General features: G+C 38.8%; 1 protein-coding gene across 1 annotated transcript in view; it reads right to left on the reverse strand.

Moving 5' to 3' along the window:
- Positions 1 to 27,870, reverse strand: part of RASA1 (RAS p21 protein activator 1) — a 67,378-nt gene that overhangs the window by 2,971 nt on the left and 36,537 nt on the right. The window contains exons 10-23 of the mRNA XM_068422303.1: positions 27,173 to 27,293; positions 24,800 to 24,956; positions 22,388 to 22,475; positions 19,695 to 19,772; positions 18,273 to 18,430; positions 17,904 to 17,980; positions 12,450 to 12,622; positions 12,104 to 12,263; positions 11,791 to 11,933; positions 10,921 to 11,036; positions 9,767 to 9,853; positions 4,668 to 4,735; positions 1,727 to 1,815; positions 6 to 83 (exon numbers count right to left, since the gene is read on the reverse strand). Coding sequence (XP_068278404.1) covers positions 6 to 83; positions 1,727 to 1,815; positions 4,668 to 4,735; positions 9,767 to 9,853; positions 10,921 to 11,036; positions 11,791 to 11,933; positions 12,104 to 12,263; positions 12,450 to 12,622; positions 17,904 to 17,980; positions 18,273 to 18,430; positions 19,695 to 19,772; positions 22,388 to 22,475; positions 24,800 to 24,956; positions 27,173 to 27,293 — 1,593 coding nt within the window. The remainder of the gene's footprint in view (positions 1 to 5; positions 84 to 1,726; positions 1,816 to 4,667; positions 4,736 to 9,766; positions 9,854 to 10,920; positions 11,037 to 11,790; positions 11,934 to 12,103; positions 12,264 to 12,449; positions 12,623 to 17,903; positions 17,981 to 18,272; positions 18,431 to 19,694; positions 19,773 to 22,387; positions 22,476 to 24,799; positions 24,957 to 27,172; positions 27,294 to 27,870) is intronic.

The following is a 27,870-nucleotide window of genomic DNA, read 5'->3' on the forward strand; positions in this document are numbered from 1 at the left end:
CTTACCCCAAGTTCATCCAGGAACATGATCATGCGATGTTTGTTGCTCTTGATGAATGGATTGACCCCTTCCATATATGGCTCCTAGTAATTTTTAAAAGTATTCATTAGAACAAATCAATGCCAAGATAATTGTCATACCTGAAGTGAACACTGTGCAGTCAGACAAATGACATGGCAAAACAAGTATGTCATCCAGAGTGATTTTATTTTTTCAAGGTAATTTCTAATGTCTGGTGTGTAGCCAGTCAAAAGACTGCAGAATTCGGTATTATATTCAGAAGACTCAGAGTCTCTCGAGTCAGAAATTTTCTTATACATGCACACTGACATGAATTTGCGTGAATGTCTCTTGATACCTAGTTGCAGTGAACAAATGCTCTGCTTTCAAAGGTATGATCAGCAATAAGTACCCTCTTTCTTCTTCTTTCATTAACGCTTACATTCCAAGTTATGTGTGTCAGAGAAATAACTATAATGCCAACCTGAAGTCACTTTCATTATGCTTAAGTCAACAGATTTATTTTTCAACCATGCTTCAGCCTGGGAACTGAGATAGACCAGTTGTTGCTGGCATTCCCTTAGTGTTATAACAGAAACTTTGTTAAAAGCTGGGGCTTTGTTAGTGCAGTATGCACATTTGGTTTACAACGTTAATTATGTCTAGCAATATGAAAGTGAGTACAAATAGAACGGGTGCTTTGAAGTGCTCCACCACAGAAGCACCAATCTAAGGAGTTAAGTATATGCAGGGTGAAAGGGGGGCGGGTAGGGGAGCAAAGAGTCAGAGGTTGGCAGCTCTTCCTTTATTTCAGAATTGGATAACATATACCAAGCTGGGAATTTAGGTCTGATTAGTCTCAATCTGAAAGTTAATTACTTTATATAGATAGAACATGTGTGTGCAATGCATTTCAAGGTTGTGTACAGAAGCACACAAATATTACTAAAGGATGCCTCCCCTTTGACATCAAATAATCAATTGAAATACAAAAAAGCTCCCATCATCTATTTAAGGCAGAATATTTATCCTTCTGATTCTTTCCTGTCACAGATTCCTGATCTAGCAATTCTCAGGTATCTTTTTGATGTGGATATTCCAAAAGAAAATGTGCCCATTTTACCAGAAGGGACACTTTGGTTGTGGTGGGATGGATGCCTGCCTTTCCTCTCACGCTTCTGCACCCTAACACAGGCAATACTGGAGTGTGACTGCTACCTTTTCTGTTGCAAATGGGAAAAAGAATGCTCCACGTGCTTCCACTGTTGTCTTTGGAACAAACATCTACTGAGTTTATCTCTGTTCTCATAGCATCAATATATGGTTGCCTCACATTGTGATACCTACCAGTATGGTCATTTGTTCATCAATTATTTTAACAGACCACTGCTGGTGTTCATACTACCAGATTCAAAATCTTCATGGGATGTACTAGGTCATTAATAAGAGTTCCTACATCCTCCCACATGATCACGGCTCCTCTTCCCAATTTAGCCAGACTTTATGCTACTGCTCTAGTTCAGATCAACACCCTGTTTAGCTCTAAATGAAGAGGACAGAAGAAATTGCAGTAAGGAGGCCTCCTTGCTGGTGAGGACAAACAGGTGATATATCAGGCTTCACACAAGAAAATGGCAACAGATTTTTTGCATGTATTAAACAGCAACATTGAAATGTACTGGAAACACAGTTCTAGGCTGTTCTGTGTGTGTAGAATTATATTCACCTTAGCTCCAAATTCAACCAGATTTGCTAAATTCTGCACAGACTTGGCGACCAGCGTCAGCGTTCTTGCAGCAGTGGGGGAAGGAGAATCTGGCAGGAATACAAAGTAGCGTGTTACTGACCATTCCATTTAAAACTAAGAGCAGTCACATGAAAGTAAAGCTCTTCTCCAATTCATATTTTTTCATGGAATAAAATATTTTTAATGTTATAACAGAACTGCATGTGCAAGATGTCACTTGGTGAAGTAAAACTTATGTTGCTTTAGTAATGTCCACAATGATATATTAATATGAATATCTGATTTTCTGTAATAGTTGCATACAGAACAAGTATGCAAAATAATGTGGTGTTAGTAAGAGTTAGGTGAAGCAAGAACCATTTCACAAAGACAAAACTTTTGTTGAAAGAGGGATTATTTGTTGTTAGAATAAAAAAGATCGATTTACCTTTAAAATTTAAAAAAAAAAAGCAAGTCTACCTTTTCCCTTATCTGTGTATACCCACATAAGTGGGCTCTGACAAGTTATACAAATTAAAAGTTACTGGCATCGGGAAAACGAGTAAACATGACATGCAATCATGGCTTGCATTTCCATGAAATTATAGTCACTTGCTGTACTTAACATTACACTTTACATTAACCACTTAGTTAAAACTTCCTTTTCCAACAAGTGGTATTACCCAGTAGTATCTTACAAAATTGTCTTTCCCTCCAGGTACAGTAAATGGCCTGGTTGAAAGCCAGGTTTGAAGTATTCCAAAATTGACATGGTTCTTATATATGCTCTAAATTTTATAATTCTTCATAAGGACGCTGTGTGTTCTTCATTGTCTACCTGCACCTTTTGTTCTTTCTTTCCCTCCCCTTCCAAAATCCACTGAAAAATAAGTTAGAATTTTTCTTGCACATCTGGAGCTATACAACTAATGTCAGTTGTTCATCATGTCTAGTGCTTGGTACAACACAAGCCTTTGAAACAGCAATGCTGGAAAATATTACTAGCCTTGGAATCTGGAACTTCAGGTTAGGAGAACTGATCTAAGGAAGTAAATTACTTTAAAAAACTCAAAGATGCTTGCAACAAAGGATTTAACTTTTGAAACAAAGTTTTTTTTTTTTCCATCACAGCTGTTGAGGTGATAGGATTGCTGCTGATACCGAGCTGTACCTATACACCCAGTCTTCAGAATACTTTTTTCCCTATTATGGGAAGAATGTGTGTTGGAAACCTTGCTCCAAAAGAAGGACTGTCTCATCCCTTTTTTTAACAGCTCTAAAAGCTCTACATGGAGTCTGTAAGTTTACCTTAGCAGTAGTCAAGAATATTAGCCGGACGTACACGAGTGGGACTTTAACACTGGCAGACAAGCTTAAAGGGGATTACTCAAATTTATAGGTAACTTTTTACACCTGCAGACACAGTGCAACCCAAGATAGGAGGTACCTAACTTGCAAATTACCTGAATGTAATAAAATCCTAAAAAAAGGATCACTGTGTGCCAGGCCATGTTTCTCAAATGCTTTCTCCAAAGCATGTATGGAAATGATTACTGGGTAAGGGAAAGGAACTTTCAGTTTGACACAGCCCTTCTCATTTACTATAGCTTAAAGAGAGTCAATAGAAAACATGCTACACTGTCTTAAAAACTGTCTATGAATAAAGGAAAAAAGCTTTTCTGAAGGAGATTTCTGATTTCCTCCTATTTCCAAGTCAGCATTTTACTGGTAAAAATAAGGAAACTGCTAGGGAGGGAAGGAGGAAGAGCAATGGCTAGTGCAAACTAAATGTCCTCCAACTTGGGGTGATCTTTACCAAGAAAAAAAAAACAAACAGAAGACAAAGATGAAGTATAACATATGCAAACTTTAAGCAACTCAGATGTCCGAATATTTTAACTTTAGTAATAGAGTTTTCATCAGTTTATGCTTTTCCTTTTTTCCTCCCACAGAAGTTAAAAACGCCCACAAACATTTCTGGGTGCTTAAGGCATGCCCTCACCATTCCAGCTTCACAACAGGAAAGCCCCACGCCAGCAGCGTGTCACATGTGGTCCCTGGTGCGCGCCGCCACCCCCATCACTCCTGTGAGTGTTTGGGAGAGCACTATCTGATACCGGCCAGCACCGTGCCACAGGCCAGCACAGCAGGTCTGCAATCCTGGTCTTCAAACAGGAATGTTCCCCATCACTGTTGTAGCTAACTACTATACATGCACTCTACCGAGAGAGCATCAAAAAACGGGGTAAGACTTTGCGCAGTGAGAACATTCACTTTTGCAAGCCCATGGGAACTCTCCTCTATCAATGGCCTTTACATCAACCAAGATGACCACCTCAGGTCTGCACAGGGCACCCTTTCTAAATGCCGCCCCTCTCTCATCTTTAAGATTCCCTATTAGAGAATGACTGTACTTAATGAGTCAAAGTAAGGACTCATCCAATGTCTGGAAGCTATCTAAGCAGGATGTTCTAACAAGTTATTAAAGTGTAATTTTCTAGGTGCACAAATGTATTCTAAGCTCTGCAGACACATTTTCAAATTTATAAAATCTTGTTCATTTAAGAGATACCATTGAATTTCAGCCATTAACTTTGGCATTGCATTGTATTCAAAGTGACATCCGAAGATCACACACATTTTTCACACTGCTAGAAAACATTCCACATTGCTAGACTTTTAACTCAAAACTGTATTATTAAGTAGCACAATGCATGTTTTTCTGGACTTTAAAACGACATTGGGGATAACCACAATCTAACCTTTGAGAGTGAAAAGCGTACACTGGCTGCCTTATGGAGAAGTCAGTCAAGTGACGTTGATAACATGACTTTGGACACAGCGTTCAAAAAAGTCTTCTTATTTTGCTAAATTAGACTTTACAGTAATTTCACGCCTATTACTGTATAAAGTATGAATTCAATCTGAAGTATATAGTCACCTGAGATGATATTAAACATCCTTGGGTTCAGGATAGCAGGACAAATCAGTCGAAGAAAAACAAAGCCACTGGAATGGGAAGAAAATTGTGTTTCGTTCAGTAAAATCAGAGAATTAATATAAAATTGTGTAGTCTTTAAGGATTCAGCATGGAATCTTTCTGAGACGGACACCAACCAACCACCCTGCACTCTGTGAATACATTAACAAATTAAGAATGTCATGCTATGACTTCAACTATGATAAAAGCTGAAAGAATAGGCACATTGATTTCCCAGTTAAGGTGAACAGTTGAAACCACGTGGGAAGAACTTAATTGTGAAGTTATACTGAACCCAGTCTCTGACCATGCCGGCTTCAAAAAGGAGGAGCCCCTGGTCTGTGACTTCCCAAAGGTTTTCTGTCATCTGCTACTGCAAGGCATCCATCCCGCAGCCACCTACTCCCCCAGGCCAAGGTAAGGAGGAGCACAGGAGTGGGTGGGCAAAGGGATCCTCTCTTCTGGCAGCAACACAGCCTTCGGTCAGCTTAAGCTGATCCACATCCTGATGACTGCATGCTATAGTAGAAGAATAATATGGGATCTGCTGCCTTCCTCCCTGAAGTAATTGCTGCCGTCTAGAAAGCTGGGAAAAAAGCGCTCTGTTTTGACTGCAGAACTAGGAATTCATTCAACAGATACCAGAATAGCCTTCAGTAGCATGAGAAAAATCTTTCTGTTAATATCAGAAGTAAAAACGATCCACCTCAGGTTAACCTCAATACCAGCTAATTGCTATACAAGAAGTGACATATGGACCAACTAAAGCAATCTAAGTCATCTTTAATTTGGCTACTTAAACAGAAGCAACCAAGTAAGAGGGTTGCAACCAGCTCCAAAAGGAGAAAAGTAATTGTTGTAGGTGACTCCCTGCTACGGGGAACGGAGGGCCCCATATGCAGGCCAGACCCGACTCACAGGGAAGTCTGCTGCCTCCCTGGGGCTCGGGTAAGGGATGTTGCCAGGCGGATTCCTCAACTGGTGAGGCCCTCTGACTGCTACCCACTATTAGTATTCCAGGTGGGTAAATGAGCCCACTAGAGGAGGGGCCCTGCTTGACCTGTTGTTTGTGAACAGAGAAGGACTAGTGGGAGATGTGAGGGTCGGTGGCCGTCTTGGGAGTAGCGACCATGAAATGTTAGAGTTTTCGATAGTGGGGGAAGTAAGGACGGGCAAGAGCAGAACTTCTGCCTTAGATTTCCGGCGGGCTGACTTTAGCCTGTTTAAGACGCTGGTGGACTGAGTTTCTTGGCAATCGGTCCTGGAGGGCAAAGGAGTCCAGGAAGGCTGGACATGCTTCAAAAGGGAATGGCTAAATATTCAGGAGCAGGCTGTGCCGGTGTGTAGGAAGACAAGCCGTCAGGGAAAAAGACCGGCCTGGTTAAACAGAGAACTTAGACTAGACCTTAAGGAAAAAAAGAGAGCCTATTTGCTCTGGAAGAAGGGTCGGGTAACTTGGGAGGTCTATAGGGACGTGGCCAGGTCATGCAGGGAGAAGATTAGAAGGGCCAAAGATCAATTAGAGCTCGATTTGGCTGCTACGGTGAAAGATAACAAAAAAAGCTTTTACAAATACATCAATGGTGGATAGATGATGGTAAAGCTGTGGATGTGGTCTATCTCGATTTCAGTAAAGCGTTTGACACGGTCTCCCACAGCATCCTCGCAGCTAAACTGGGGAAGTGTGGTCTGGATGATCGGGTAGTGAGGTGGATTGTGAACTGGCTGAAGGAAAGAAGCCAGAGAGTGGTGGTCAATGGGACAGAGTCCACTTGGAGGCCTGTGTCTAGCGGAGTCCCTCAAGGGTCGGTACTGGGACCAGTTCTATTCAATGTATTCATTAATGACTTGGATGAGGGATTAGAGTGCGCTGTCAGCAAGTTCGCTGATGACACAAAACTGGGAGGAGTGGCTGAGATGCCGGAAGGCTGCGCAGCCATTCAGAGAGACCTGGACAGGCTGGAGAGTTGGGCGGGGAGAAATTTAATGAAATACAACAAGGGCAAGTGTAGAGTCCTGCATCTGGGCAAGAACAGCCCCTTGTATGAGTACAAGTTGGGGGCAGACCTGTTGGAGAGCAGCGTAGGGGAAAGGGACCTGGGGGTCCTAGTGGACAGCAGGATGACCATGAGCTAGCAGTGTGCCCTTGTGGCCAAGAAGGCCAATGGCATCCTGGGGTGGATTAGAAGGGGTGTGGTTAGCAGGTCGAGAGAGGTTCTCCTCCCCCTCTACTCTGCCCTGGTGAGGCCGCATCTGGAGTATTGTGTCCAGTTCTGGGCCCCTCAGTTCAAGAAGGACAGGGAACTGCTAGAGAGAGTCCAGCGCAGAGCCACGAAGATGATTAAGGAAGTGGAACATCTCCCTTATGAGGAGAGGCTGAGGGAGCTGGGTCTCTTTAGCTTGGAGAAGAGGAGACTGAGGGGTGACCTCATTAATGTTTATAAATATGTAAAGGGCAAGTGTCATGAGGATGGAGCCAGGCTCTTCTCAGTGACATCCCTTGACAGGACAAGGGGCAATGGGTGCAAGCTGGAACACAGGAGGCTCCACTTAAATATGAGGAAAAACTTCTTTACAGTGAGGGTGACCGAACACTGGAACAGGCTGCCCAGAGAGGTTGTGGAGTCTCCTTCTCTGGAGACATTCAAAACCCGCCTGGACGCGTTCCTGTGTGATATGGTCTAGGCAATCCTGCTCCGGCAGGGGGATTGGACTAGATGATCTTTCGAGGTCCCTTCCAATCCCTGACATTCTGTGATTCTGTGATTCTCCCAGGCAACCAGCGATAGGACAAGAGGACACAGCCTCAAGCTTCGCCAGGGGAGGTTCAGGTTGGACATTAGGAAGCATTTGTTCTCAGGAAGGGTCATTAGCCATTGGAATGGGCTGCCCAGAGAGGTGGTGGAGTCACCATCTCTGGAGGTGTTTAAGAAAAGACTGGACATGGCACTTAGTGCACTTAGTTGCCATGGTGGTGTCAGGGCAATGGTTGGACTCGATGATCCCAGAGGGCTCTTCCAACCTGATTGATTCTGTGATTCTGTAATTTTGTTGGGAGTGCTTGGACACTACCAGCAGACTGGTTTTTACTACAGCAATATCAAAGCCTGACTGCTTATAAAAGAAGGAAGGGGACTTTGCACTACCTTCCCTGTTAGTAAGTACGCAGTGATGGTAATGTCCATATTACTTGAAAATGACACACATAGTAGTGAGGTTAATGCACCTTCCATATGCCCAAGACACATAATATATACTGTTACAGACATTTCTTATTTCTCTAAGAACCATGAATTACAGGCTGGTACAACAACAGTTCTTGGCCATATATGAAGGTAAAAAATTTTCTGTGGTGTCATTTTAAAGCTATGAGGAAGTAAATAACTTTGAAGTCATGGTGTATACACCAATTCCTCTTTTAAAGTGCCCAAAGTTGAAGGCCAATGACATATGAATCTAGGATGGACCTTGCTGATATGGAAGATCCGGTGCTTCTTATCCTGGTCAACCTGCCTAAATTGAGTCAATAACTAGATGGTGGTTTTATCATCAGAATGAAATGGAAGCACCTTCTGAATGATACAGCAGGGAAGATAACCAGATATCTAAAAAGTGCCTATCTGCTTCTGAATATTTGATCATTCTTGGACCAAAAATAGTGCAATAAAAGACAATATTCATCACTGAAGGCTGTGAAACTCTATACAGACAAATCAGAAGTATCCACTTGTGAAGACTAACATCACAAGAGAAAGGATCCCATATTTATAGCATCCAGTGGAGACTTCTGGAAAACCCTGAATGTGATCTGTGTCCACTAAGGAAAGCCACATGGTTCTCTTTGGAGCTGGGAAGGAACTGAAAGAGATATAGTATTCACTGCTGAGCCCTACAGCCTAGGGGCTCTCACAACAACAGCAACCTCAATTTCAAGGCAAAGCCCCTGCATGGTACCCCGATGACGTAAGCCAAGGCTTCTGGTGTCAGAATGATAAACAAAAGCCAAAGCCAAATCCTCTGAAGGACTCCCTCCATGGGAGATTAACCTTGGCAAATCATATGACTGCCAAACACTTAAAAAAAAAAAAAAAAAAAAGGCGAGGCTCTGATACCCTTCGAACCCCCAGTAGCGTTTAGAAAAACAGCGTCAAGACCACATCTTTGCCAAAAGACTGTTGTTTGACCTCTACTGGCAATGGACAGTTAGAGGAAGAGCTTGGGTACTGCATTGGTTTATGAGTGTACACTGGAGTTTTTGTGGCTGGTGCAAGTTCAGTAACATCGTGCAATATTTTTAGAGGAGCTCCGGAATGTTTCAACATGATTGGGCTGGAGCAGATAAATTAAACAAAACTGGGACAGCATAGAATTATGTGTTTTCGGAAACTACCACAGTGTTGATTCAGAGTGATCAGAATCAGCAGCCCGACACCAGTGACAGGGAGCCTCCTCTGATGCAGACAACTACATATCCTAATGCAGACAGTGCCTCAGTGAAATCTTACAATAGTACAATTGTCTTTTTGAGGAGGTACTAGATTCCTTGCTGTGTTGGGTCTGCATTTTAAAGGTCATGAATCTTAAACCATGTAAGATTTCTCCAGCAATTAACACACAGTATGCAAGAGTCTGGGTAAGGCACAGTCCTCCCAGAAGGCATATGAGAGGAACATGATCTTCAGAGGTCACTGCTCTCTACAGGTATCACAAAGGTTAACTATTGCTTTGAGAGAGACGTTTTTCTTTCCCAGCATGGAAAAGGAAAATGCTATTTTAGATTTGTAAAACTTGACAAAACACAAGTAAATTCGAAGTTAAAACTATTAAGTAAAGCTACACTACATCATCTTATTCTGGCAAGGCTCTAAGAACACGATTAAGAATCTAGCAAAATCCTTAACTGGGATATCATGCCTCAGCATCATAAGTATCTTAAATACTGCTGTAACCTAAGTACTATACAGTTCTGTCACAGAAAGAAACACAGAGAAGCACACTGAAGTATGTCTGTAACAAGACTTGAAAAGATTGTTTTCAGACTAAAGTGACAAGTAACTCACCTAACAACTCTGGTTCTCATGGTGGTATTAGCTGGCCACTTGTTTTGAACAGACTTCTGTAGGCACCCATAAATATACCTCAATGTCCTGCAAAAATAATAGCTGATTACTGATTCCATTAAACTTAGAATCAAAAAAGCTGGTCAGAAAGGATCTAGGCCAACCTCCTACTTGATGCAGAACTATTATCAATTCTACATTTATAATTTAGACATAAGCTTTAAATTAACTTTAACTAAGAGTTAATTTATAATTTAATTTATAAGGTAATAAATTTATAAAAGTCAATTTCTAAATTTGTATTAAAAAATAAATGTATAAAAGGCAAGGAAAAACCTTTATTAATACTCAATTTTATGTGCAATTCAGCGATTACTCAGATGTGCATTACACATTTTAGAAGTGTTTCCTGTTCCTTAAGTAGTATTTTTTTTAAAAAGACAATTTTGATGGTTTGATTTTTTTTTTTAAATTTTTTGTCTTCTTAACTTCATCAACTATTCTTTCCATAAATGAGGGTTAGGTGTTTAAAAGTTAAGCAAGCACAGCAATAGTCCTCTCCCATAGAAAAATGGGAAGATTGTGGTGTATTTCAGAAAATGCTGAGAGCTGCATTCTGTACTTAAAGGAGTGCAACTTTTAATGCTAACCTTGCCAGCTCTAACACCTCTGCATTTCCCTAGCAGAGAGAAGCAATCATAGCACAGTATCATTCTACTACTACATGCTTGTATTTTTAATATGCTGTTAATAATTCCATCTCTTTCTTAGAGGAGGAGGACTAGAAAGAATTTGTAATCTACTTATATATAATTGTCTGCTAACTACTACTGTTTTCTGCCTTTCTGTGGCAATATGCAATTGCTTATTTTTATTGCTCTTCTTTCCCTGACCTCTTGGGTGTAGTAGCTGCTCCTTCAAAGAAAAGCACGTGTGCTAGCCAGAAGGTTTTGCAAAAAAGCACTATTAATTCCTGAAAGTGTTATTTTTTCCACATCTCTATTCCTCTGTGTGCATACAACAACCCTAAAGACATTAGTCTTACGACTGATTAGTAGAAGATGAACCAGTAAGAACATCATTTGAAGGTGCAATGGAATTCACACAAACAGCAATTTTCGAATACAAATCTGAACAGAAAAGTGCAAACTTACGGAGGCAGTATCTCTGCAGCCATGAATATTTTCTCCACCAATTCTGAAAGTATACTGAGTAGATGTGCCAAATTAGTGTTTACATCTTCATTTTTTTCTAACTTTGAGGGATTTAACTAAAACAAGAAGAGAAAAAGATTGTGTTTCTTCTCCTAACTAGAACTACGTATATAGTTCCAAAATATTACACACCAAATACTACTGCAAAGTAAATTAAATATTCTGCTGCTGTACAAGTCTCTCTGAGAACTCACAAGTCTGTTTCAATGGCCAGTCAGGAAATGTGAAGAAGCAATGGTTTTAAGTTCTAATACACTAGGCTTTTAACAGCTCGGATGTGGAGCACTATCGATCTGCATGACCTGTTTGTCTCTCTCAGTCCAAATTTCTGAGGACTCCCATCCTTTCCACAATTAAGTTAAAGTGAAACACAGAAGTTAGGAGGGTCATTTTAAAAACCGTTTCAGGATCAATAATAATCATTTAATATCAGGAAATTTTAAACTAAAGTTCAGACATTGACTTCTATGTATCTCGAGTTTAGTAGAAGTTACTTAGGTTAGGACATTAAGTAACTGCTACTGAACAGCCTACAATAGCTAAAGAAGAAATAGATAATTTAAAGAAATGTGAATTAAAAAACTTTAAAAGCTCTACTGTGAATACTGTTCAAAGCCAGAATCTAGGGAAAAAAAAAAAAAAATCTCTTGATTAATTCAGTTCCTGTATTTCTCATGTAAACAAATTTTAGTTCTGAGAGATTAATAAATGTCTCTGAAGCTAATATTTAATGCAAACATAAAACATAACAACCAGTAGATAATTGTGTCAACAAACCAAAATGTTTAAAAACATTGTTCAAGGTATCACCTCACAGGACTGCTTGCTCTCCATTATCTTTAATATAGAGTCTTTCAGTGCATGGTGAACAAAACTTGTTGCCGTGGCTTTCATATACTGCTCCATAAGTGTACTTGCTAAAGTGGTGGCACGAAACAAGGTAGTAGCTTCGTCTGAAAAAAAAGACAGCAAAGTGAAAAGCTGAGAAAACGAGACAACAAAAAGCAGAGGAAAAATGTGCTGTGTTTACACTGCGATATATGCTGTAACTAAAGACGCCAGAGCCCTTCCCTCCCCACCTGCCCAGAGTTCCAGTAAACTTCAATGTCATTTAGTGCAGTACCTTCCATGCTTATCTCCCTGTCATTTAGTGTTCGTAACAACAAGGACTCAAGCTTTTCGTGAAGAAAAATCTTCAATAAAATGCCAGCTAACAGTGTTCTGTCCTGTCCGCAAACATGTGATAAGGCATAGACTACATGAAGTTCTTTCTGGAGTATAAGCTGAAAGAAAAACAGAATGTTAAAATATTCAGAAGCTTCTCCTAACATATAACAGCTTTGGAAAAACTGATATCCTAAATTTGTAGTGATATATTATTTAATAATGTCAACCACTGTTACTGAGATCCATCTCAAACAACAAAATGTTTTGACAGATAAACCAAGGAAAGTTAAACAACATCATACCTCTTTAAACTCATTGTACTCCTCTTCTGGCATGATTTTCTCCATAGAATATCGTGCTCGAACACGCAAAGATCCTGGCTCAATACCCTTTAATGGTATATGGGAACTGAGTTGAAACCACTCATCTGTTGCATGTCCTTTTTGTAATCGGCTTAATTGGCAACGCATAAACACTTGAGGAAAAAAAGCATTGTTCAAGTAAGTTATCTCCAGCAGAACAGTGCTACTATTGAATAAAAAACCAGTTTATTTTCAGCATATGTCATCTTGTTTCAGCAAAAGAGTACTAATAAGAGTAATCAAGATTTTTGCCATCAATATATTGACAGATTCTCTCTTCAATGGCTTAACTCCTATAAACTGAAGAAGAAATACAAGGCATTCTATAAAGAATGTATAACACATACATTCAAAAATGCCCCACAGATATTGACACAGTTTTCTTTGCAACACCCAAGCAGTAAGTGCGTGCTACCCTGCAAATCCAGGTAGCAGTCAGACACTAATAATAGATGAAGTGTTCAGAATTCACTGTCCTCTTTCCAGCCTTGGGCTGATACCACCATCAGGTCTGTTCCTTGACCACTTTGATTTATTATTATAGGGTTGCTATGGCTTTCCCAAACACTGCCATATGTATTTCTTTCATACCAACTCACAGATTAAGGCTGTAACAGTTTACGCAAATTAGGTAAAAAAAGTATTCCCAAGCAGCTTGCTGCCTAGATAACGATGAAAGTGAACCCAAGAACAGCCAGATCATTAATGCACCTGCCAGTGGTGGTGGTACCAAGCAATGACCCGGACTGCAGCTGAAGCCTGGCCCAGCAGTTGGCTAGCAAGCTGCAGCAGCCAGAGCACAGGCCCCTCTGGAGCAGGCACACGTGCTCCTCAGCCGAGTTACTCTGCACAGAAAGGGCCCAGGCACTTGCAGAGGCAGCACTGTGCCCACGGAACACCCACCGTGCTCCAACAGGGATCCACACTTCAAGTTTCACATTTAGCCTATCAGTCTGGGTCTTTCAAGAAACACCCTCTCAATTAGATCTGCTTTTAAGTTCCTCACATTATAACAAAACAAAGAGTTTTGGTTGGGTTTTTTTTCACATTTCTGTAAAGCCCATACACCACACTGCCTTGCAGAAATTGTCAACAGTTCCAGTAGACTTCCCATTGCCCCAGTGTTGCAATACACAGCAGGGTATTATTTGATACTGGAACAGAAAAACATCACGTTTATAATGCTCACTTCAGGACACTGCTGTTGCCTATTTCATATTCTTTGGAGGTGATAAACTAATATAAGCTAATGCATTCAAATCAGTCAAGTAGTGTGAAAAACAATTCATCATCACCTGCTACTTGCCACCAGTGTGGATGGAACTATGTCTTTAGAACAGATAATCAACTGACTTCCCTAGAATATTTCTCCCCAGCATCAAAGCTCCTGTACCCACAACTAAGCAATGTGTTTTTCTTCTTATTTTGCTTGCACATGTAAGGCACATATATCCCAGTGAGAAGAATGGTGAATGAAATACAGAATCTAGAACAAACTGATGATTTAATTTTTCTCTGTGGTTATAGTAGCACTTCATAGCTATAATAGAAATACTATAATCTTGCTTGGATTTAAAAAAAAGAAAAACGTCAGAACAGAATTACACAGAACAGAATACAGGGACTGCAGAACAGTTGCTATTGTAATTTATATTCAATAACTTTAAAGGAACAAGACTTTTTGCCATTTAGCAGCTTACACTGAATTAGTAGGCTACCTTCAGAGTAAGAGAATGCTATTAGTAGAAAAATTCAGGATATTTACACCTTGCAATATAGCACATTTTAAAAGAGAAACAAATAGACAGAAAATAATCAAAACAAACAATAGCTGATCTCTTCTCTCCAGACACAGGTAAGAATTCTGTTTACTGTGATCCAAAAAGAATTACAGTATTTTCATGATGAACATTAATACAAAAAAAACCCCATAAGACTGAGGTTTCTTAATGGTTTATTTGCTAATCAAACTTCAGGCATAATATTTAGTAACAAGATTGTATTTTGATTATTCATAATTATAAACTTAGGTTTGTTCCAGTCCTCAGACTGGAAATGAACCTGAATTTACTACGAAGTCTTTGTCTAACCCTGCCAGAACAAGATGGAACCATCCAAAAAACCCTAAAAAAAATTCTTATTACTGATTCAGAATAAAAGCCATCTGAAATCTCCAGAAAGAGGAAATTGCTCAACACACGGACGTACTAAATCCTGCCTCCTGCAGCCACAAGTCACTGCCACATTAGCACAGCCCATCCCACAAGCTGGCGAGGAGCTGTTCAGGACTGGAAGCTTTTGTACTCGCCTGCTTCTTCAGCGTTGGCGCTGCAGACAACCTTTTGTTCTCTCGTGGTGGCAGGCACTATGGTTTTACTACCAGTAGTAAGTGTCTGATGGGCTCCATAGCCAGAGTCTTTCCCTCTTGCCCAAAGCCCATGCATGTCTACATGAACGTGCTTGCCACCTACATTGCGCTAGATGAACTTAGTGCGTATTTCCTGGAAAATATGGGAGGGAGGAAAGGAAGTGCTGAGCCTGCCATAGTAGGCTTACTTCCCAGTGCCACCGAAGTGGCAAACATGCACCACAGTGACTTTATTTCTTCCTGCCAGCTGCATCACCTCAGCTATCAGTTTCAAAAACAAGCTTCGGCACCACTGCAAATAATAACTGTCCCTAAAAGGAAAGACGTTGGCTAATACTTTGCTTTACGGACTTGCCTGCATGAGGTGACCGCCACCATTATAAAAATGGTTCTTTTTAATTTGAAATTAACCATCTATCATGGTGCAAAACCAAACCAGAACTTCCACTCCAGTTCCACACTGTGTGGTATTGTCCTGAGATATTTACTAATTCAACTGTCTAATCATACCTGAGCATCCCAGTTTGCAATAGCAGCAGATGAAGTCTACTAATACATTCTAGGGCTTTATTTTTTCAAGCCATATTATACATATTTATTTGAATAAAGCTTCATGCAATTTACAGTTAGAGAAACAAAGAAAATTTAAATAGAATTGATATTAAACTTTAGTTAAACTTCTAACCATTTGAAATACTTTCTAAAAACAAAAATACTAAAATAATTCGGGAATACTCATAATAGGCAAACTTCAAAGTCAAAGACTTGAAAACTCAGGAAATATTTTACAATACTGAAAAAGTAGCTTTTATGCTAGTCTCATTTTGGTATTTAACTTCTGTGTTATGATGAAAGAAACAAAGCAGTGAGACCAATAACAGAGCTTTGGGCCTTCAATTTGCATTATGTGTCAGGAAAAGCAAGCAGAAAAGCTGACTTAACCAATTAACTGGGAAGATGAATAGTACCAGCCTCACATGACTCCCACTTCATAGCAGTTCACATTTAACAGCTGTGGCTGAAAACGAGAATGTTAAGGAAAGGAACCAATTCTCTTGCTTTTGGAGAGTCCAAGGGTTATTCAGGCAATGCAGCACATAGGTAAGTTAGATAACACTATCTTAAACTAAACTTATTTGAACACTGGAACAGGCTGCCCAGAGAGGTTGTGGAGTCTCCTTCTCTGGAGACATTCAAAACCCGCCTGGACGCGTTCCTGTGTGATATGGTCTAGGCAATCTTGCCCCGGCAGGGGGATTGGACTAGATGATCTTTCGAGGTCCCTTCCAATCCCTAACGTTCTGTGATTCTGTGATAAGGTCTGGTTTAGCTCATTTTTACCCCCTGCACTTCACGTATTTATAGGGCTGGGGATGTAAGCAGAGATACATGTTCATCTAAGTTGACTTCGTCTAATCCTCATCCTGAAATGAAAGGGCTGTTGGGTTATGCTGTTAAGAGTGTACCTAACTGCAATCAAAAAATTCAGCCAATCCTGCTTCTGACTTAGGTAAGGAAACCTTCTACCACCTCCCATCAGCTAGATGCATCCAAAGCCAACACAACCTCCTTAATCTGAACAGAGAGAAGGAAACTACAAAGACACTTTTAAAGAAGTTACTGAAGCATCCACTCAAGAATTATTCTTTTAAAGATTCTCTTGGTAACCAGACCTTTGTTGTAGATAGATAACGAGTTTTCCAGCTCAAATGAATAAAATAACAATGCAAGAACATGACACAACTGCAATTAGAGCCCTTTTGTCTGTCAGAGGGAATGTATCTTTTTTCCTCCTGCTAGGCAGAAAGTTTTCTAGTCAGAGGAAGAAGAAAGAGGTTTGAAATTGAATTAGGTTCTGCAGGAGTATTCCCTACAAATCTCAATTAAAAAAAAAAAAAAAAAGAAAATGCAGAAATTAGCACTGAGGCATACTTAACAGGCCAATAACACAATATACGCAGACTGAAAACAACTCCAGTAGATTATAAATACTCTGACAGACTTTGAAACAGACAGCTCTGAACACAATGGAAAAGAAAAAATATTAGAACAAATTTGAAGGAGGCGGGGAGGGCATCCTGCCCTGCATGCAGCAAAGAGGATGGAGGGGGCTGAAGTTGCTCCAGAACAAGTACAGTAGGAAAGAAGAGACCTTTAATAAGAGAAAAAAAAAAAAAAACTAAAAACACATTGTGTGGAAAAAGAACTAAACTAGAAAAAAAAAAATTCATTTTTTTCTAAGAGCTCAGAATCCATGTTCTTCAAGCCCTTTCTTTTCTAGAGGACTGATAGATCTTAGCAACTTGCTGTTAATTTGCCGGAACAGAAACAAAACCACAGTTGAAGCAGCAGCTGTCTGGGTAACATGAGGAAAATAAATTATTGAGAACTTCTGTAAAAGCGAGAAGAAAATATAGATCCTTTCCCATTCAAAGTGATACTGAGGTAACTTCAGGTTTAAGCCCAAGAGTGGTACAAGGGAAGCAGATAGATGAGGTAAAACAGAAAGAAAACAAGGAAAATTTTGTTCAGAGACAGTCAAGATTTTTTAAAAAAAAAATCTTTTTTTTTTTTAATGATGAAAGTACTACACCTTTCCTCCCTTTCTCTTTCTCACTGGAAACAACAAAACACCCCAAAAGGAATGCCATGCAATCAGACTTAAACCTCCGTGGAACTTAGCATTTTATGGAGCAGACTAATACTGACAGCTTCCCCTTCCTCTTGCTTTTTGGTAAGCACAGTCATCGTATAATACAATGGCTACTCTAGAACAAAGCTAGGAAAGCCATCAGATACACGACTGGATTACTGTGTATTTTATTACTAAAAATCATGCAGGTTCTCATTGTAAAAACATTAATGGAAAGCCAGTACCAGACATCCAAAACATACAAACACAGCAGTATGGTGAGCATAAAAATATACTTAATTCTCTTGTGACAATATTTGACAAGAGTAATGAAAACCACACAAAGTATCCATTGTTGCCATATATATGCATCTTTTACAGAAAAAATACTTACATATATCTGGATCTTTACTTTTCTTTGTTTTGTTACTAAGACTTATTTCAAATCTATTAATATCAGATGAAAGATCACTAGGAGAAAAGACAGAAAGCCTCAATTAATACTATACTTGGCTGGCATTTAAGCTTATTCTAAACTCATTTCAATCCTGAGTTCTCATTATCAGCCAAAGACACATTAACAAAAATATTCAGGTGCCTACAGAAAATTCTGCCCATGCAGAATTTGGCTGAAAGATTGCTGCTGTATAAACACACATACAGTATTTTTAAAAAGCACATAAAAACCAGTACAGTGTGAAGCATCTTAAATGCAATGCAACTTTCAAGTGAAATTCAGTAATTCAAGAAGATTAAGACTTACTCAAAGACAAATTCTTCTGACCACACAGGGTTCTGCCCTTCCCTGATGTGTGTTTTTGCTACCTGGACACTGTTCAGGTAGATGTTACAATACGGATTAGTAAAATGCTTCACTGGCAGCGTATGGGCTTCTTCTACATGCAAAATAAGACTGCTGACCTAAAAAAAAATACACAAAATTTACTTTTTGTTGCTAAAACAGAAATACAAAACACATGAATGAATTATTTTTTATCCTCTGTGTGGAGGCTTAATGTCAATATATGAATACTGAATACAAACTAAAATTTCCTAATAAGAAGAGTAAGGAACAGAAGTAATGGAACATTTTAAAAGGCACCAGTAACAAAAGAAGAGTAACTCAAATAATTACTGAAAACAAATCTCGAGCCCCATGTTTTTAAGGCATCTTGTTTTCTTCTTTTAAAATTATCTTTGAGACATTAGAATTTGAAAATGTTACCTTTTCTAAGCATAATTTTACTGAAACCGAAGACTGGCCCCTTGAATGAGAGCCATGGAGAATTCCAAACACAACGGCTGTTTTGGTGCTTTCCTAACAGATTATGTAAAATATGTGCAACATATTGCATCCTATTCCTTTATGTAGATGAGCATTTTCTTCACTTTTTGAAGTAAAGAATTATTTCAGACTGTCACTCTTTTTGCTTTGCTTTTGCTGCTTGAAGATCCTATTTCACCTGCCACTTTATCTGTGACTTCACCTAATTTAGTTCATTTATTCAGAAGCATCCAAACATCTTTAATGTTAACTACAGAATAGTTGTGTCCTGAAAAACATCCTATTTTATTCCTTTCTCCACTGTCTGTTAAAATAACTACATTCAATGTTCCTAACATTCAAAAATATCAGGGATTCTTAAAGTATTTTCCTGTTATTCTCCAACGACTTAGCCATTTATGACTGTCTTCTACCACTGTGGAAATTCTGGTAGACACAGCACTTTCAAGAGGCCAAGAGAAGTTAAGCCACAAGCATGGCTCAGCATGTATTTATTACTGAAAATGAGTAACATTAGTTAAATAAGTATTTTGTTTACATGTCACATTAAGTCTGTCAAATTTTTAAGTTTCCTGTATGTGGTAAATTTTAAAAGTTAAGACAATACAAATGCCGACTTCTTTACACTTTTACTCAAACGTGGTCAGATATCAATACCTAGCAAAGCACGTGCAGATTGCCGAAAGCCATTCTGGGTTTTATGTATACAGACATTATAACAAAGTGTAAGTCGTTCTGAGTGGCTTCACAAGGATAGGTGTAACTCCAAAAACGAAAGTAAGTACATGTAGGATTTACTACTGTTGAAAGTAAAATTCTGAGATTTATGAGTATCATTTTGCAACAAGGAGAGAAAACACTCCTCCACATGCACCACCAACCCCATAATATCAGCTTCACCTGACGCAGACGTTTATTTGATGTTCCTGGACTGGTTTTTCTTAAACTGCAAAACATCTGCAGAGCTTTCATCCAGTCCTAAGAGAGAACGACGCAGAACAGTGCAATAAAACAAGGTTAGATACTGCTTCTTGCAGTTGAACAGACATATCTAAAGAGTATCTGAAGTTTTCGGATGGCAAAAACCTAAGTTTTCTGTCATTCCAAAGTATGCAAGTTTGAATATTAAAGCAAAACCCTTATCCTTACTGAGCAAAACCTAATAAAGGATTTGCAAATCTGAACCATTTTCTCTTTTAGAAATATCAAGCATTACTAATGGATATACAGTGTGACCTTTACCAATTTTCCAGTCTAGTAATATTACATGAAATTACAAATTGTGTATAAAATGAAGCAAAACTTGTTTGCTTCTGAGAAAATTACAGTTAACAAGCCAAACTGTTCTGATTGTTCTTTCCAGTACTTCTGTATGGCAGTCATAATGCTGTGTATACTTCAAACAGAAACTAAAACAGCATTAACAGAGAAACATGGAAGTGTACATCCAACATGCCCCACTTTTCTCAAAAATGCATAAAGCAGAGTGGGTGGATGGATTCTGTTTTGATCAGGGGAATAAACAGGTTGTCTAACACCAAACTGACTGAAGAACCTTTGTGCCTATTTTTTTTTTTAAACAAATAAGCTGCTAAGAGGCACTGCCGACTTGCCAGGCCACCTCTGAAAAAGTCACTGCAGCGTGAGAAAGTGGCTAACAGAGGAGCTTTGCAACGGGCCTTTTTTGTCCCCCAACGACCACATTTTGTATAGCGGTTGCAAAGCACAGAACTTCGGTTTTGACCAACAGCCTTCTTAAGTCTGCATCTCAAATATCCACCATGTATTCCCAAAGTACAATTTAACAATGTCAATAAAAAACCCACAACACTGTTTCAATCTTACCCTTCATAATATCTTCCACATTTTAAAAGTACAGGAACATGTACTGCAGCAGTTCTCAGCTAGACCACTTTGTGAGTCAAGTTTCAGCTTTCAAAACCTTCCACAGAAGGAAAAGCTTTCAACTATACATCACAAAGTTTCAGTAGCTTGTTTCCTTATTCTCAGGAGTAGCAATCGAAGAAACAAATGCTTCCTAAATACCCTAACAGAAATATTTCCTGGATGCATAGTACACCTCTCTACTCACTCAGAGCAGGAAAACTTTTCCCGTTAAATGCCAAAGCTTACAGCTGTGAGAATAAACCATGTGCCACAGTAAGCACAGTGACATTAGCACATGAAGCTACATTTTACATTCACTTTTGTTCTGCACAAACCATAAAGGCAACATGCAGTTCATAGGATGGCGCTGCTCTGATATTTATTTACCTCATTATAAGAGAGCCTTAAGAGAAATCAAACTATTCTTCTATGAAATGTTACAGGGTAAACAAAGCTGAATTTTCTCAAAAGAGAAATATCTATAAGCTTCCTGGGCCTAAGCCATATTATAAAAAACCCCTCTGTATTCTGTATAAATGCAGTGAACAGCCTGTTAAGCAGATCAAAACCAAAAGCAGATTATACCAAGTGTTCAGTGAACAAGACAGCACATTCTGCCTTCTACACGTTCTTAATTCTTTTAATTTCTAGAACACAAAGACATTGCAGATGCGACAAAAATGTGCAAGTGTGGAAATTAATTAATATTCTCAGTTACTATACAGCATGCTGCTTCTCAAAGACAGTACATTAAGAGTTGTGTGACAAATGCCACTGCATCATTCTGATGTCATCTCAGCAACTTTCATAAATTTGTATTGATTTAACAGGATAATTTGTCCTTTCCTTTATATACAGCACAAGAAGAATACTAAATTTCTACAGCCCTCATGCTCTAGTGAATAGCATTCTGAGCGCTCTGAACAGCTTTAATTCCATTCAAATAAAATCAAATGCAAAGCTTAACTTCTGATGCAACGGGTATATTTCAGGGCTGTGGACTTTCCGAGCTGTAAACTTAATAAGGAGGGACATTGTCTCATCTTAGAGATGCTCTCCTGCTGGTGAGTGAATTTCAGAGAATTAGGCTCCCATCCTTCAATTCTTAAGCAGCAAACATAACCACTAGAGAGCTAGTAACTAAAGGGACACCAACTAAACCCAGAAAACAGTAGATTTTGTGCACAATCAGGGGCCAAGACTATGAACAATCACCAATTTATAGACAGGACAGATAACTGCAAAAGGCAGCTGTTCAGTATACTTTGGTCTTTGGGCACACATACGTGCATTAGCATTTTAGTTCACATCAGGAATACGCCTTTCAAGGAAAACTCCCACTTATCGTGCTCCGGTTTGTAACATGCAAAAGTCTTGGAGAGCGAATTATTCTTCTGAATTGAACTATGTCAAAAAATATGTTCTCCAGAAACACACAAAGGAAAATAATGGAAGTTCAGTCCATGGGACCTGACTGGAACTGTCCAAAGCAAAACCCCCAAGTGCAGGTAATGTCGGTGCTGGATTCTCAGCACTAACTGTTGCCCTTACGGATCTGCTACTACTCCATTATAACACCTGCTGATACAGACATAGCCACTAACCATCTGTGATACGCTTGCTTCCTGCTTAACAAGGGCAATATCATTAAACATCATAAGACAAAAAAATACGTTTAAACTATATTTACCAACAAAAGCTCTCACCTGTGCTTGTTCTGGAGTTTCGCCTGCAAAGTAGAAGATGTAATGCTCTTCACTAAAGTGCTGAACTACTATCTGAAAACAGTTTGGCCTTAAAAATAAACAAAAAAAAAAATTTAAGTTTTATTAATCTTCATCGTATTAACAGACACCTTCACTTGTTGATCTGTGCCAAAACAAAGTTTACACTGAACTAATACATTTCTGCTTTTTGTCTCTAAGGAGCATTGAACATTGCACCTATTTTTGTTTGCATACATGTAGCATCGTCACCCATGGAAAGAGGAAGAACTCGAACAAGAAAATTTCTCAGGTGGTTCAAAATGCATTTTGTTTCGAATGTATTATGTCATTTTAGGAAAACCACACTTCAGTACAGCGAGTTTGTTCTGGAATACTGAAAAACTTTCAGAATGGCCTGTACTGAATACGCACGTATGCTGAGTTGCAGTCAAGGCAAAAGATGGCCACCTGGTAATGGAAAAGACTTGTCAACGAGGATTATTCCTAGAGACTTTGAAAGCAGATGTTCAGCATTGGTTCCCAACCAATTAATCATACATTAAGGATTTGTTCTTGCAGGAGTTCAGGGAACAATATTAACATAAGGAATCCTCTATCTGAATATGTCCCACGGCTCCTGCGACCAATGAAACGTGTATTGGATCACATCCTGATCACTGAAAGTATGTGCCACAAACCTCTACAACCTTAACTGCAATTATAGTGTCTTTGCCATTTTATGTACCTCCACTCATTTGCCAAAAAGTCAATTAAAAATACTTCGTGTTGTTAAATTACAGGCTATTTAAAGTGCACACTTCACTAGTGACCTTCCACACTGTGCTCAAGGAAATTTAGCTCTCCCAAAACCAGCGTTACATGAAGGATCCTACTTCATTTGCACGGAAGTTTCAGTCTTCAGTTCCCCCACTCATTTCACCGCCTGGAGAAATGCTGACATGGCACTCTGTGGCCATGCCACAGCAGGGTGGGGGAGCGCAGGAAGCAGCCAGGTCTGGTGCTACTTGAATCACTGCCACCAAAGAACCATGCAAAGCTACAGACTTCACTGTACTTCTGAGAAAAGGGCAAAGGCAGTTTTTACCAGCTGCTTAAAATGCAGGAGGAACTTTGTCCCAGCTACAGTTCCTCACTAACAGCTTCCTAAGCTGGTAGAACCACGCGTCTCCTCCTACCCACGTTTTGTACCACTTACTGTCCAACTACACTTCAACCCACAGCACAGTGTTTCTTAAAAACTGTTTAAGAGACAGTCGCTGTTAACCAAAACGTTCCTTCTTTACAATATACGCCAAAGCTTCCTGCATGATTGACAACTTACATAAGGAACATTTCAGTAATTTTTTAATTACTGTTCTGGTACTCTTTATCTGTATCTATGCTCCTCATTCCATTAGTTTAATGGATTTTTTCAAAATTATTAAAAATATTTAAAAAAACCAAACACATCAGACAGAAGCACCAGTCTTTGCAGCTTAAGAAATGCCACTAATTTTAAGCATTTGTCTTGAAGTTTTTTCACAAAAATAACTAGAAGTTGACTATATATAATTTTTAAATAAATATTAAGATCCAGTAAGCGTACCTATTTCTTCCATGACATTTTAATGGAGGACTGTGGGCTTATTTTTGTAACTACCAAGGAACAAATACATAAACTCTTTCTTGTTAATTACCAATGATATCTGGAAGACTTTTGATTCTCAGCTTCTTTGGTGATAATCATATCCCTTGCAGTTGGCATATTTTGAATATCAAAATATTACAGTAAATAAGACTTGATGTGATAATTATCTCTGAATATAGTAATTGTGCAAAAACAATTTCTGACGATATTGACTTATATGAACTAGCTGACTACTAAGTTGGTCTCATCTAACAAAAGTACTTGTTCTTAAATAGAAAACCACTTACAGACTCCGTCTAACCAAGTTAGCTTTCAAATACCTATCAAAAGAATGCAGATCTTTTGGATCAAAAGGATTAAAACCCTCAGTTCATAATCTCTAATGTCTGTAAAATGAAACACGGAACAATTAATGCACTCAATATTAAAAAATGACAACGCAAAAAAGCTCAAATCACCATCCCATCTTATTTCACAATAAAACTTTAACACTAAATTGTAAAATATCTAACCAGAAGTTGTTCACGTACAGTTGCTAGCAATCGAGTTACCATGGCTAAACAAGTTACTATTCAACATCTACATCTCTCTACATATGCTCTTGCACTCCACACCAACTACAGACTCCTGTTACGAACCAAGAGCCACAATACAAGCCAGGGCAACTTGTTCACTAGTGACATATTGCCAATATCTTGTACATGCCTCAAACTTGCAGTCAGCTCTCCTGCTGCACATAAAAGAACTAAAAGCCAGTGTCCTACCTGCCAAACAAACTGTCATGTACTCCATAGACGGAACACACGCTAAGGTCTATTAGTCCTTTGGGTTTTGTGGCTCGTTTTTCACTTTCAAAATAAATAAGCTGGGCATCATTTCCCTCTAATATAAAGTACAAGTTTTTCCATCTCTTTCCTTTACCTGTAGAAGAGTCAAGCAAAAAGTTACGATACTGTTTAAAGTGAAGTGTAAATTTTGTAAACGAAGAAAACAAAAGAGGGCAGTAAAGTTTTTGTCAAATTGCAAACAGAAGAACAATGTACAGGTAATCACACTTAAGGTATACTATCAGTATACATACTCAATTTTATGCAACACGTGGTTAAAACTAGACCCTCTTCACAGATGCAGGTAGAGTTGCAAAAGGTTCTCTAAACATTTTCACTAATTTCAACAAGATTAAGCAAGTGCATATGAGCTGCCTGGACAGTGAGTTATTGTCAGTGTTAAGGCTGTATCTACACAGTTTGCAAATAATGATTTATTGTATTTTAATGAAGAAATAGACTCTTGACATGAGAAAGTTACTCCTAAACTCTGACCAGTGTTTAACAGATTGCATTACAATATCTTAAAACAGTACGGCTGAAGAACAGAGATAGGAATGCGTTATAGGCAAACTGAAATCAGAACCATGCCCAAACCACAACCATACCTAACAATTTGGCTGGTTCCACCGATTTCAGAGAAAACGGTCTCTGAACCACAATGGGTTATGAACTTTATGCAACTAATTAATGCGTAAGTCACAGTACCATGTAAAAAAGAACTTTCAGCCTTAATCTTATACTTTGATCATCATAAATCCACCATGGGCCTCAATAAACGAGTATTAGCACAGTTTTGAAAAGACAAATCTAACATCCACTTACTACACTCTGTCTCCTAGATGGAAGAGTGATTTTACTGAATTTGTTCCATATGCAGCTATGTGCATCCCTACACCTACTCATTACTCTAGTTTGCACGTTTCAAGTATCTCATTCTCTCTTTTAGCTAAAGGTTTTCAATTCATTCCTATTTGATTCCTCACTCTACAGCATCCCTTTGCACCTTCTCTCAGAATCAGCCTTCTCAGTAGAAGAGATGCTTTCCTTGCTCTGTTCAGAGGGTCTGCAGTTTGAGGTGGTTCGTTATTTTTAATGTCTCTTGTATATCTGGCTGTATTTAAAATCCTATTTTCTTTCTCACTTTTGGTCACTATCCAGATTACTATCTGTAACTTATACTTCTAGTTATGGTCTCTGTCATTTGCAGAAATTTTATTATGGATAGGTTTTCTGCTTCCCTTAATGTAATTTTTAAAAAAAGTAGAAATAGAAAACTTGATAAGGGACTAGCTTCCTCAGAACTTCAAAGATTGGCTCAATGGCAATTCCTCAGGGTTGTATTGAAATGAGTAAAGCAGTCAGCTTTTAATGTATTTATTGTATATTATGCTGTGTCAGTGTTAGAACACTAAAAAAGTCACTGTATATCTCCTACAGCAGAATACACATTTTAAATTTAAGATTTAAAACAGGTGACCTAATTCAGAATAACAAAATTAAACTAGCTGTGCTCTCCAACAAACGTACAGATTTATACTATTGTAGCTCTAACCTACTCTATCAGCTAGAATTTAATGAGTTCTATATTAAACACAAACATTTTTTATGAAAATATACTTCATTTAATGAGTTTGAATGCTACCTTTGACAAGGATGCCTAGTTTTTGTGTTGTGTTCTGACTTTTTTCAGAACAACTACCAACCAATATTTCCACACTGCGTGTAATTTTATGTATCGCGTTGCTCTATTCATGTACTACTTAAGGAAAGAGATCTTTCATACTCTTCACACACCTTCTAGAAACTTTTGCCCACTTTAATTTTGCCCTCTCTAGTAGCACTACTATATTAAATTCACAAAGTATGCACGTTCAGCTTGGAGAAGAGAAGGCTGAGGAGTGACCTCATCGCTGAGGGGTGACCTCATCACAGTCTACACTTTCCTCACACTGGGGCAGCGGAGGGAGAGGTGCTGATCTCTCTCTGGTGACCAGCGATAGGTCATGAGGAAATGGAATGAAGCTGTGTCAAGGGAAGTTCAGACTGGACATCAGGAAAAAGTTCTTCACCGAGAGGGTGGTCGGTTACTGGAACAGGCTCCCCAGGGAAGTGGTCATGGCACCAAGCCTGTCAGAGTTCAAGGAGTGTCTGGAGGATGCTCTTAGTTCTATGTAGCCCTGTGAGAAGCAGGGAATTGGACTCCATGATCCTTATGGGTTCCTTCCAACTTGATATATTCTATGATCCATATCTGCTTTTTGGAGTTTTTTTTAGAAAAAAAAAATCATAGACGTAAACATAACTCACTTTTTTTCAGAAGATAACCTTTTTTGACAATATTTTTATAAAAAGCATCCTTTGTTTTCCGACGAATTGTATTGTAGATTTCTTTTCCATCCACTGTATCATTAAGCACTTGTTCTTGGTGCTGGTAAACACGTAAGAAAAAACATATTTTAGGCTCAGAAATTGCCATTAAAAAATTTCATACTATGAAGGTGCAACCAGGATCATCTTACTGAATGCTATCAACTCACTACTACTGTTCTCTTATGCATTTTAATAAAGCAATACATTTTTCATACAATACTCTTGCTAGAAATGTAATATAAATATTTCCATATTTCCAGAATTATGATAAAGAAAAAAGTGTTCAATACAGACCAACTTCTACAAAGTAACATTGTGTCTTTTTAATATTAAATAAGAAGCAGCATCTTTCACCGTGATTTCTGTTCAATTTATGCAAGTTTTAAGATTTATCTAGCTTCCAGCTGTCTTTTACCAAAACTTTTGGGATTGAGTAATCATGGATAAACCTGACGCAACAAGAATGGTGCAGGTCACAATTAAAACCGACTCACTCAAAGTTGCACAGCCCTTCATTAATCTCATTAGAACTGACATGTCCTAAGTGAGGAGAACTCAGGACGAGAGAAGAAGGTAGAACCGGGAAACAGAAAAAGGATAAATTCACACAGAAAACTGTAGGATCTGGAAATGCA

Source organism: Nyctibius grandis, chromosome Z (assembly GCF_013368605.1).
Source record: "Nyctibius grandis isolate bNycGra1 chromosome Z, bNycGra1.pri, whole genome shotgun sequence".
Lineage (NCBI taxonomy): Eukaryota > Metazoa > Chordata > Aves > Nyctibiiformes > Nyctibiidae > Nyctibius > Nyctibius grandis.